The following is a 12,735-nucleotide window of genomic DNA, read 5'->3' on the forward strand; positions in this document are numbered from 1 at the left end:
CAAGTGGCCAAATCAGCTCCCTCCTAAACTGGAGGCTCTTCATGGTGAGAGTCAACCCCGGGGAAGCGCGTCCTCCAACGAGCATTGAGCAGGGGCTCTGCTCTTCACAAAAGGTGCTCAGTAACACATGGAAACGCAGCAAGCATGAAGCATTAAAATTCGACGCCTACAAATTCTTTTAGAAACCTACCAGATGAATAAAACAAGCGCAGCAACCCGGCAAAAGCACAGGCAGATTGAGCCGTGGCACCAGCACAAGCCCCGCTGTGGAGCACCTCTACTTCGGGCACCACCAGAGGATCGGGGCCCGGCGTGCTGCGTGCCCTCCAGGCTGCACGGGGCCGGCCACACGCTGCTTTATGGCTGCTGGAGCTCCACACGGTGCTTGGGATCTCACTGGTTGCCTCCCAGTGTACACCAGCAGCTTAAATCCCTTATAATAAAGCCCAGCACCCCCCACCTGCAGGGCACAGGCTCGCGATGGTGGCATCAGGACCCATCAGGGCTCCCCGTGCCAGCCCGCGATGAGGACAGGAGGGCCCTGCCCGTCCTCATGGGGCCAGGCTCCTGTGGGACTGCTCGGGGCGATGGCCACGGGGTGCAGGTCACTTCCTTCTTTCTCCAGGGAGGGGAATCCAGGCCTGAGCAAACAGCCCCGAGGGCTGCCCAGCCAAACGCAACCGGCTCTTGCGTTTTGAGGTAGCGCTCGTCTGGGGATCCCCGGCATCTTATCTGGGGTAAGCTGGGTGTTAACAAGGCAGGTGGGGAACAGCCCTCAAGGCTACATGATTTCGGACAGAAGTATATCGGGGCTGGAGAGCACACCAGGAAATCAAAAACTACAGTGTTAAGGAAACTGTGTGCACCTTGCTCAAATGGGCTGCGACAAACAGCAGCGGCAGCAACATCATTTTGTAAGATGAACTTAAGAAAGTTCCCACAAAGCACAGCCTTCTGAGTTGAAATCAGTCTAAAACATGCACCGGTTATCACATTTTAACTGAGTCTTCCTACAAAGAGCACTGTGAATGCTCTTACGGATGGGTATTTGATACTTCAAAAGCTTTCTTCCTTGTGACTCACTCAGACGTGGTGGCTCCTTTGACCAGGGAGGAGGAGACTGGAGAAGAGTTCAGATGCGATAGGAGCAGTAACCCTGGCACCCCGCATATCAGCGCTGAGCTGTCCAAGAAGCATTCACAGATTTTCCAAAACACTTCTCGAATAGTTCACTGCCGGCAGGACCCTGAAAGCGAACCCCTATTTATCTGAGCCTGCAGACAGCTCAGTGACAGGGGCCAAACACCCAACTGCAGCCGTTTGCAATCCGACCTTTAGGAGTCTCTGGAAGCGAGCACGTCTGCAGAGATGGAAATTGAAAGTACTACAGCAAGCAAAGGAGAAAGTGAATGTAAGAAGCCGAGGATTATTCAGCAGGTTTCTTACCATGGCACTCCTATTCACCAGCAGCTCCCTCTACACAAAGGGAGCCCCTGCTGAGATTCTGACTGCGCTGAAAAATCCCCTTACCTTGGTGAAAAACTCTCCCAGCACAGACAAAGGGACATCAAAGCAAGGTTTGTGCTGCAGAGAGCTTGGGACAAGGATTATACCTTGCCCAATGCTACGGCAGCCAGACCTGCTTTCCAGGGAGGTGGCTGCTGTACACAAAGGCACGATGTTTTATAAGACCCCGCTGAAGAACAGAAAAACCCGCAGCACTGCAAATTTAATTCCTGGCAAGAGCATCAGAACTTGTGTCGGGCGCTTAAGAGCATTTATGGAACTGATGTGGGTAAGGCTCACCATGGGAATAACTCTGCAGGACTTCGTTTGAACGTTTCCAAAGAACAGCACATTCAGACAAAACATCTCCTCCACTGAAAGGCAAACAAGATGTTGCTATTGATAACGCTTCTGCGCTTTGGGGTGTTTCACACCAGCCGCCTGCTCCTCGCCCTCACATCTCCTGGGCTCTGGGGAAGCGCTGCAGGAAGCCTCCGGGGGAGTTCTCAGGGCTGTGGCCCTGGGACAGGGGGCTCGGGTCAGCGCGACCTGGCTCACGGGAAGCATGAAGCAGCAGCCCAAACTCCCGCACCTTTTCCCCATCGAGGGCAAACCATTTTTCCTGGCGTCCCGGCTGTCCTTGCAGCTCCTTGCATCGCCTTCCTCTTCCCTTGCTTTGTGTTTGCATGTAGAAAGCCCAGCAGCAGTGCATGGTTCAGCCTTCTGCCCCATACCGGACACCGGTACGTGGAGGGGGACAGTAGCGAAGCAGGACAGCATCACCCAGGCACAACACAGGATTTTCAGACAAAATTATCTCCCATAAGACAAAAAAAAATCATCTAGAAGGCAGTGTCCCCTGCCTTCAACGCTGACTTCAGCATCCTGGCTCCTTTTCGCAAAAAAAGGGGGAAAAAAGGAAATATGACAATCCCTCTCCGAAAGAAATTCATGCTGCCATTAAAGCTGAAATAAAATATTAAATCAAACCGCTAAAAATAGACAGAGGCGTGCAGACCCGGCTACGAAACTTGGAGATGCTGAACCAAATACAAGATGATTCGGAGCACGAATGCAGCGCGTTGGAAAATTGTAAAAGAAATTAACTCTGGGCAGGATTCCCCTGGGAGAGGGATCGGGGAAGATTGGGGATTAATGAATTTACCATGTTGCTAAAAGAGTCGGAAACAGGTATAGAGAAAGTTTTCTCTCCTGTAAGTAGGAATCACGAACTGTTAAAGAAAGCTGTACGATGTGTGTGTCAGGGGAAGGTTGCAAAAAGCCCTGCCTCACAGCAGAAACACCTCCCCTAAGCTCCAGGTGCTCGTGTGCAAGATAATCTGTATGGGAAAATGGGAGTTGCTTCTTCCCTCTCCCAAACCATCAATATTTGTGCTCGGTTGGAAGGAGCAGACCTGTACAGAGCGGGAGGCAGATGCTGCACGCTGCACCTCCACAAATGATGTTCTGCTTGGAACAAATGAAGCTGGCAGAGGCCTCGCTTCTCTCACAGGAGTAGAAGACGGCCACGGGAACCCCTGGGATGCAGGAAGGCCCAGGCAGCACCGACCCAAACACAAATATAGGAATGTAGGCGCTGCCAGGGAGCTGACTGACACAGGACAAGGGTTCGGAGGGCTTTTAGGACGCATTAATCGACCAGCCAGCCATCAGATACAAACACTCCTTGGCATTTTTTCTCTTATTTTGCACACAGCAGTGGCAGATCCTTCTTCTGAGCTAACAGGCACCACCTAACGATGGGCGTTAAACTCATCTGATGGACCTTGAGGCTCCACAACGCTGCCTAAATACCTTTTAGCCTCACTGGAGGCCGTAGAGCTTACCCAGGTCTTTGAAACATGGTGAATTTAATGCACCACATGCAGATACTGAAGGGCACGACGTGTAACCATCCTACCGAGACAAAGCCAAGGGGGAAGCCCCCTTCCCAGCTGCACTGGAGACCAGCCTTCCTGCTGCAAACCCACTCCTGATGCCTCTTTCTTTTAGCTCTGCCAGAGCTGAGTTAAACCCAGGTTTGCCAACGATGCCCCAGCACCACCAGCAAGCCCTGCAGCGCACCGTGCTGCCTCCCGCAGCCACGGAGGCTTTGCTGCAGAGATGGTAAATCCATGAAGTGGCTCGCGGGCATTAAGCCTTAGCTCTCGTCTCAGGATTTAATAAAACAGGGATAACGCTCCGGAGGGGCAGAAAAAGTGACGTGACTTGCAGGCCGAAAAAGGAAGCCAGATGTTCAAGCTGAGGCGAGGACCTACCAGTTCCTATTCTCTCGTTTCCCCGCACGGCACGGCGAGTCAGAATGCTTTCTGAAAAGATTTACTTTCCTTTTTCAGCTACGCACAAAGGAGATACCAGGAGGCAGCCAGAACCTCAGGCTGCCACCCCAGGGGCCCGGCGCTGATGCTGACGGTGGCAGGATGGGAGCAGAGGGGGGGAGGCCCCGCTCCATCTCCTCTCCACCTCGCAGGCCTCCCCGCGGTGCGGAGGCGACCTCACCAAGCACCAGCGCTTCCTGCCTGCCGCAGCGCCCCGCAGCCTCACCGGGTTCCCCTCCATCTCCTCCTGGAGGCTGTCCCCAGGGTTTGCCAGCTTCCCAGCCAGGCAGCGGGGCCACCGAGAGGGGCTCGGATCAGCCAGCCCCCGGGCCACCAGCTCAGCAGCTCACAAAAAACGTGGGCTGCTTGGGTAACTCAGCAGCAAGCTCCCTGGAAACAACCTGCAGCTCGCCAGCCCCCTGGCTGGATATCCAGCACTCCAGGCATCCCGGACTCCCCAGCACGTGGAAGGCTTAAACACCACCGTGGGCTCTTCGGAGGAAGCTTTAAGCGTAAAAAAGTGACAGCGCTCACTGCTAAAAAAAAAAAAAAAAAAAAAAAAGCAAGCTGATAACGGGGGCTCCAAAATCAAAGCCAGGATGCTGCCGGGAAAAACTTCGAAGGAGCCGAGCTGCCCACGCCCGCTGCCTCCTCCCAGCTCTGCAGAGTTATATTTGCCTCACGCAGAACAGGGACCCGGGTTTTTTTGGGCCGGCTGCTGCTGGTCGTGGTGGACGCTTCCCGTTTCGCAGCGCACGCCCGAGGCCTGCTGACAACAGGAAAGAAGAGTGCCCGGCTTCGTAGCTAGCACCAACAGCTTCCCGTGCCATTTTAAAGCCCCTACACCTCTCAAAACAGCCTTTCTGGGAAGGAAACCTCACTCCTAAGATACTCTTCTAGCTGCTGGCACCACACAAGTCCCAGCTAAACAAAGAGAACATTCTCCAGAAGGTCAGTGCCTGCCTCACAGCCCCCCCGGGGAGGTGAGGAGGCACCTGGAGGGTGGCTGCTGGGCTCTGGGCATCACCGCTGCTCTCTGAGCCTCCCCTCAGGGTACTGGGAGCAGAAAAAGAGCAAAAGGATTGGAGGTGAAACAACCGCATGGCTTCTTGGGATGCGAAACACGAGTGTTGATGACTTGGCCCACAAATATTCATTTTGAATATTCTCTAATATCACCTAGAAGAAACCTAACACTCGACTGGGAAGCACACGAGCACTTTGCAGCTAGTTATTCCCTATTTAGGGCCCACAGACCCAACCCCAACGAAATCCGTTTGAGATGCCCGAGTTTTACACCGTTTTCTTTCCCTACAAAGATGTCACAACGTCACCAAGGCTGGCGCACACCTTCTCCCCAGAAAGGCACCGCCTGGAAGCTGCATCTCTGCTAAACGGGGCTCAGCAGCCTGGCACGGCACCAGCTTCGGTGCCACGACCGCAAAGCCCGCAGGAATTGATACCTCACAAAGCAAGAGGCTGATCCGAGCTTCCTGCGAGACCAAACAGCTTCTTAGTGGCAGCGCAGCATTCCTGAGCCATGGGGGGAGGTGGAGCACACCCCGCACTGCCACCTGTTTACACCAGGAGCCCGCTGCAGTTCCCCTCGTGCCCTTGGTGCCCCTCACACCACCTCGGTTTTCTCCTCGCTCCTGCCCAGGCCATAACTCACCACCCCCCTACTGCTCAAACCCTTCTGTTTTAACCCACTTTAACTAACGAAACCTGCTCCCACAAGCCTGTATTTTGACAGCGCCGTTTAATTACGCAGTATTTATTCCCAGCACGCCTCGCAGGAGCTCATCTTCACGCTTTCCCCACTATTCCCAGGCAGCAGGGCATGCCGGCAGCAGAACTGGCCCATCCGCAGCTCCAAGGGAACGAGAACGGGAGGAAAATCCCAAACTGCAGCCACACGAAGCATTGCAACAGCCAGTTCTGCAGCACAGCCCCTGCCTGCTTCTCACCTCTGTACCCTGTGCCTGGCTTGGGACTGAACCAGGTATTTAACATTCAAGGAAAAAAAAAAACAAGAGGGGATTTGGCACGCAGCAGGCTGGAAGCATACAGCTCCAGGAAGGAAAAGGAAGAAATAAGCAGCCCTTTTGCCAGCTGTATTTACTGGCGTGCTCCCCGAAGCACAGGACTCTGTAACCTCGTTCCACAAGCACAGCCACAGCTCACTGCACAGCACGGGCCTGCCCAGCCCTCAAAATCCAGCCATGGCAGCCGCTCATCTTCCTGAAGCGGGGGGACTCGCGGGGAAAAAACCCACCTGGGGAGCACGGCCCTGGGCTGTAGCTTCAGGGGAGGCCGCGCTAAGATCTGTGAGTGACACCTGGCAGCCGAGCCAGGAGCCCATCGGGTGACAAATTTACAGCTACAAACCGACTTCCTGACAAAAAAGGGGGCTGAGAAGGCCGAGCCGGAGACATCCGAGGGCTGAAAATAGAAGGGGCTGAAAGGCAGCGCGGGGGCTGCTGCCCTGCCCGGGGGGACCCTGCGGGGAGGCAGGGCCGGGGGCAGCTCCCTGCTTCCCGGGCACCTGCAAAATGGGTGCCTGCGGCTCCCCCCTGCCTGCAGGGCAGTGCCAGGTTCCCCTCCAGGCAGAATAATAGAAAAAAAAATCAGAAAAATATATAAAATATTAAGAAAAATAAGCGAGCCTTAAGGCGGCCATGGGGGTTCCGAGCACCGCTGCCCCCCCCCCACGGGCAGGCTCCCCCCTGGCACCGAGACCTCCTCATCCTGCCTCTGGGCATGGCGAAAAGGCAAAAAAAGAGATTGTGGGGGGGCAGATGGGGGCTGGCTCGGCTGTGGGGCCGGCGGCAGCGGGCAGGGCGCGGCGGCGGAGGGCAGGGGCGGCAGCAGCACCCCCAGCACCGCTCCCCACAGCCCCCCCGGACCCCCCCCACCCCCCTGAGGCCTCCCCCTCAGCGGGCAGCCCCCGGCCGGGCCCCGCACTCACCATGGCTGCCGGCGGCTCCCTCGGGGCGGCTCTAGGCCGGGCGCCTCGCTGCGCTCATGGCACGGGCGGCGGCCATGCAGCGGCCGCGGCCCCCCCCGGCCTCCCCCAGCGCCGGGCAGAGGCGGCCGGAGGGCAGGGCCCCAGGGCAGGGCCCGAGCGGGGCTCGGGGCTGGCGGCGGCGGCGGCGGCCCCGGGGCTGCCTGAGGCGCGTCCCGCCGCGCAGCGGGAGGGGGGCCCGGCCCTGCCCGCCCCGCCCACCGGAAGCGGCCGCCGGGCGCCGCCGGCCAATGGCAAGCGAGGAAGGGGCCGAGCCGCGCCTGCGCGTTCCGCCGCCGCGCACGCCGCCGCCGCCATCTTGGAGGAGGGCGCGGCGCCTCCTCCTCCTCCTTCTTCTTCCCCCCCCCTCCCTCCCTCCCGCACTCGGAGCGGCTGCGCGTGCGCAAAGGGCGAGGCCCGCCCGGCAGGAAGGGGCGGTGCTGGCGCGTGTCAGAGGGGGCGGGGCGATGGGGAGGGGGCGTGGTCATACAATGGCCACGCCCCCTCCCCGAAGGGCGGGGCTGCGCGGCACGTGCGTTGCTAGGCAACGGGGGGGCAGGCTCGGGCCTAGTCCTGGCCCCAAAGCCTGCTGCCCATTCTGGGGATAAAAATGCCCTTTTTGCACAATTACCTTGGTTGGAGGGAAGGGATCTGGTTTTGAGATGGGCTTAGCAGGGACCTTGTAAAATGCAGGCCACCCTTAGAGCAATTAGGTGGGAATGACCTAATTAAAAAAATAAATAAAAATCACGAATGTGTAAGAAACATCACTGCCTCCAAGAGTTAAAAAGTCAAAAGGAATTTGGCTTATAACAGGCCAGCAACCGAGAGCCACGTATTGTCTGTGAGGCACCGGGTAGTCTGTGAACCTGGATTGCCCACTCGTGGGGAAACGGGAGGGTCCTGGTCATCGAGAAAAAAAAAATTAAAAAAAAATAAATATATATATATATATAGAAAATAAATTATATATATATATATATATATTTATATATATATATATAAAGTTTGTTATGGAACTAGTAGGCATGCTCCTGCTTGTGGGACGCCTGGCATTGCAATCAGAAATAAAATTGCTGCTTCACTGAGATCCTTGCCTGAGCCTAAGTTATTGGCTACAGAGCGTTTCTCACACCCCTGGCACAGTCCCAGTGTGGGGCACACACACATCCACTGCTGGCTGCCCGGTCCATGCCATCGCCACAGGGGCACAGGCCCGGTAGGTCATGGCAGAGACCTCCCTCCGGTGCCCACACGCCTCACACAGTCCCATCTCCCATGTCCTGCTCGTCACCGGGTACAGGGGCCCCATCACCTCCCCGGGTGGCTGCTTCCCCTGAGAGCCTTCAGTGAAGGACCCTGCAAGGCAGGCACACGCATGCAAGAACACTCGTACTGGCTTCGTGCCTGTGTAACTAATTAAATAATGAACAAGGAGGGAGAATCCTCACACCGCAGGTCCTAATCAGCAGCAGTAGCGAACGGTTACCGGGTATCAGAGACCAATTGCAACCCCGCGGGTTTACTTCAATCCGCTCTGCCGCCCTCTGTTTTCTGATGACTGACGGAGCTGGCAGAGAAGACGTAATGGGGAGATCGAGAAGAGGGGCACGACTAAAACAGGAAATTCAGCCCTTCGCTATGGCCTTTCAAAATGAAGCCAGGACCAATCAGAGCCTAAAAACAGCGAAGTTAATACAGATCAAAACATTTATGGTTCCCAAAGTCTCCTGTGGCATTTCCCGTTACAAGAGAGCGCTGAAACCGGTGGCTTAATAGGCTTTAGAGGGGGGCTGTATACATATGAGGATATTGCAAATGCTTGCAGTTACATTAGAGGATTAAACACAACAGGAGAGGGAGAGAAATAAACCCTCTAGGGGAGTGTAACTAACTGCAAGGCTTAGCAAGAAGATTATGGTTGAGTAGTCCGTGTTTTTTCCACTGTCGAATTTCTTCCACTTCCCTGCTTCTCATTGTGGCTGCCTCTCAGCAGCGTGCTGACCCTGCAGCCCCTCGTCCTGGGCATTCCCGTGCCTGTCCCTGTTGGTGGAAACACCATTCTTGTCCTTAAAATGCAGGGCCCTGAGTGGCAGGGCTCAATTAAATGCAGGTGAACCCCTCGTGCATAAAGGGCTGGAGACCTGAGCCCTAACCTCACCTGGGGTCCGGGTGCTGCAGCTCTTCCCAGACTGAGCTGTGCAGCAGTGTCCGTGCCCTGGGGTGACATCTCGTCACCCATCTCGTGACATCTTGTCACAAAGATTTGCAGCTTTGACATTGTCGGGCTGCTCTGGAGATCACTCTGGCTGCTGTTACGTGCCAGGCACTGCACCGTCTCCAAAGCCTCTCCAGCGTCTCCGAAATGTGAGGCTGAGCCCAGCAACGTGCCTGCGCGCGTGTTCCCGGAGCCTGGAGCCTCTTACTCCACCGATCGTCACTTCGGGCCACCGCAGCTGCACTGGCAGGGGACAGGTATCCATGGAGACTATTAAAAGGATCATCTCATGATCGTGGTGTGTTCTTTTAGCACGTTGTTTGTTGACATGTGCTCCAGCGTGCACGTTTCACACCGGGGCGAGCCTCCTGCCCGATGCAAAGCTGCGGCTGTCGCCGCTCCGCTCGCACCTTGCCTCCTGGGGCTGTGGATGTGGCTTCTCCCCACACTGCATTTTCAGGAGCATCAGGTTTTGTTCTGCCTAACAAAAGAGACTCCAGAAGCGGGAGGGGTTTGGCACACGGACGGCGCTGAACAAGCTGGTGGGCACCGAGAGAAAGAAGAAAACTGAGCTGGGCACAGGGCAGGACCCAGAAAGCAGAGAGGAGGAGCGTGTACCTGCTCTGCCAGGGCTGGAGGAAAGCCTGGGAGGCTGGAGCTGGGCTTCTGCTCCTGGCACAGTTTTTGCCAGCTCCTGCTGGAGGCAGAAGGCCCCAGAGGCGAGAGCTGCCGGCTTTAGCCTTCTGCCAAGGTGCCAAAATGCTGGATCCTTACAGGGAGCTTTTGTCCTGTGTTCCTATTTCCCCTGAAAAACCCAAAGGGCGTGCAGCACATTTTAGTACAGGATTTGGGGCTGACAATGTGCTCTGAGCTCCGCAAGCTTTTGTCCCTGTTCTAGCAACATCTGCTCCAAGGACAACAAAATATCCTCATGCCTTCAATTGCTGTTGAAATAAAAGGTCTTGCACTGCCCTGGCCCGGGAAACCACTGGCTGTCTGCAGCCCTTATGTTTCAATCTGGGCTTTTTCATCTTAAAGAGGGAGACAGTAAGGCTCCGACTACGTCCCAGTCAGCCCAAGTCGGGAAAAGCCATCAAAGTTTTCTTTTCTAACTTTATGTCTAAAATAAAATAAAATACAGAAGAAAGGGAGACACCATGGAGCCAAATGGCTACCTTGGGAGACCAAGGTAACAGAGTTTGTGAAGATTGTTCTTTACTGCATGGTTTATCCCCCGGTTATCTTTATTGTAACCATACACAGAAATGCACTAGAACTTGGTTTGAAGCCCTTTTGCCGAAGCATCCTGCACAGCTCCAGTCCTCGTTCCAGCCTGTTCAGTCACACACTCAAATATTCATTGCAGTTAATTGCTTTATTCCAGTTTTGCAGAGTTTGGGTTTTGCCTCCAGGCTGAGGCTGAGTCTAATTCCAACCCAGCAGCTGTCTGCGCCTCTCTTCAAATCCAGCCGGGTATCTGTCTCCATCTTATTGCTGTTTTATTGCTCCTACCACAAAGGGAGCTGTAACTCACTCTGAATGCCATGCGTAAATGAGCTCCTTCCTGCACATCCACCCAAGGTGATTTCTTTGAAGGGGTTAAGCTGTAGTTTATAAGCACAATAGAGCAACTTCGAAACACGAGGGAAAGTTTTGTGTCATGAAGCCACCCCTTTGCTCAGTAAGCTGCTTGGCAATAAGCAATTTGTTCACTTGGCAAGCTCTAAAATCTGCGGCAGGTAAGGGCTCTGAGTGCAAATGGCCATGCCCACAAGCTCAAAGTACTACGGACACGTGTAATTAATTAAAACCCACAGCCCACTGCTCAGGGGGAAGGCGTGCTCCCCACCACGGCTTCCTCCTCCTCCCGAAGACACTCCAAAAAGAAGACACTCACCTCCAAAACAGCCAGGATGCCCCGAGGCCGGAGGGTTTCCTCTTACTGGAAAGCCCCCGGGGCTATTTGCAATTTACATCCCTGGGAATTGCTTCCAGGGGCTGGGACCAAACAAGCTCAGGGGGCTGAGACACGGCAGAAGGTCAGAAAAGCAGGAGGGTGGGTTTGCAGGCAAGGCCCTGCTCCAGCTGGGCTTTGGAGGGCCATCGTTTCGTGTGCCACTGCCTCCTCCCCAGCTTGCTGTGCTCGCCACAAGGTGCAGAGGGGACAGCAGGTATGAGGCTGCCAGTGGCAGGCAGGCACCATGACACCTTCCCATGGCCCCAAATGTTCTGTTCCCATGGCCAGGGGTTGGATTTGCTGAAGCAGGGGCTTCGTGAGGGCACAGGCTGCGGTGCCAGCCACAGCTGCTTGCGGATACCTGGAAGAAATGAGCTTTGTGTGCCCTGTTCTCCGTGGCTGGTGTCTGGAAGAGGTGACGCTCTATTTCACCTCCACCTTGCTGCTCTGTGATACGAGGCACCACTGCTCCAGCCAAAAGAAGGACTTTGGAGAAAGCTGGGGGCTGCGTTTTTTTTTTTTATTATTATTAAACCTGCACAAATTTCAGTGCCTGGCTTTTCCTAGGCCTCAAAAGCCCAACCAGGCAACGCAAAGAGAAATCAGGATCTCCCTGTCCTCAGCCTCCTGACTTTTGGGGAGGGGACATGCAGGGGATGGCACAGCTGGGGCTCCATGTGCCGGGTCCCACCCGGAGACATCCACAGTGGAGCCCGGAGCCAGGCAGAGCAGCGCCCGGCTGCTCCATCCCACATTTCCGTGGGGGCTGCGAGGAGCTAATGGTTTTTAAGAAAAGAGAGGGGTCCCATCAGCCCGGCACCACGCGGCCCCTCCAGAAGCCATTAGGGGCTCCCCAGGGCTGGCCACGCTCTCCTCTTCCCTTCCTTGGGAGAGCGGCCCTCTTTTTTTCCACATTTCTCCTCTCCGCTGCTCAGCCCATTAGCCGAGACATTAAATTTTAACATTTTCGTCGCTCTGTGCAGCAGGCTGCTGGTGAGTGGGTGCCTGGGTGGGTGCCAGGGCCCTGGGGGAACGGCAGCGGAGGAGGCACCCGCTGCACCCCGCGGGGTGGAGAGGGGCTCCCAATGCCTGCGGGATGCTGGCACCTGCACCCAGGCACAGCTGGGACATGCAGGAACTGTCCCTCCACGGTGACAAAGGTGACAAATGCGACTTAGGGCTGAATCGCCCTCCAGGTTTGGTCCTGGGGAGGTTCGCACCGAGGACAGCCCCCAGCACTGGTGGCATGCGGAACAGGAGCAGCCTGCCCGCAGCCCAGCCCTCGGTGGCAGGGCCAGGAGCTTTCTGTCCACGAGGCTTTAAAATCCATCGATTTTTGCCATTAGAGTGGGAGTGGCTGGGGCAGACACGCTGCAAGCGGAGCAGCACACTGAATAATTCACGGCCAGAGATGACGAAGCCCACGGCCGGCCTGGGGAAGCCTCCCCACGTCCCCCGCAGGGACTTGCCCTCTGCTGTCACCCCAGGGGGTGGGACACGGGCCGGGACGAGGACCTGCTGCTCCTGGGCACCACCACCACGGCCGCCCTGCCTCGCCGCACCGGCACAGCGCTGAGTTTGCCAGGTCTCAGCCGCGGCGCCGCCAAACCCCGCGGCACCAGCGCCGAGCCCGGGCAGGGCCAGCAGCGGCAGCCGAGGAGTTAATCCCCAGCCTCGCCGCATGGCTCTGGAGCTATTAATACCCGCACGC

At 56.1% G+C, this 12,735-nt stretch overlaps 1 protein-coding gene across 4 annotated transcripts in view; it reads right to left on the reverse strand.

Annotated features, from left to right (window-relative positions):
* XPO6 (exportin 6) overlaps positions 1-7,070 on the reverse strand; it is a 52,376-nt gene extending 45,306 nt beyond the window's left edge. For 3 of the 4 annotated variants that reach the window (XM_068699657.1, XM_068699654.1, XM_068699652.1), the window contains exon 1: positions 6,814-7,069. In XM_068699657.1, coding sequence (XP_068555758.1) covers positions 6,814-6,816 — 3 coding nt within the window. In that variant the 5' untranslated portion in view covers positions 6,817-7,069. Of the gene's footprint in view, positions 1-6,813 lie in introns of all 4 variants that reach the window. The other variant, XM_068699653.1, reaches the window with a different exon arrangement.
* Positions 7,071-12,735: the final 5,665 nt, after the last annotated feature.

This window comes from Anas acuta, chromosome 15 (assembly GCF_963932015.1).
Source record: "Anas acuta chromosome 15, bAnaAcu1.1, whole genome shotgun sequence".
Lineage (NCBI taxonomy): Eukaryota > Metazoa > Chordata > Aves > Anseriformes > Anatidae > Anas > Anas acuta.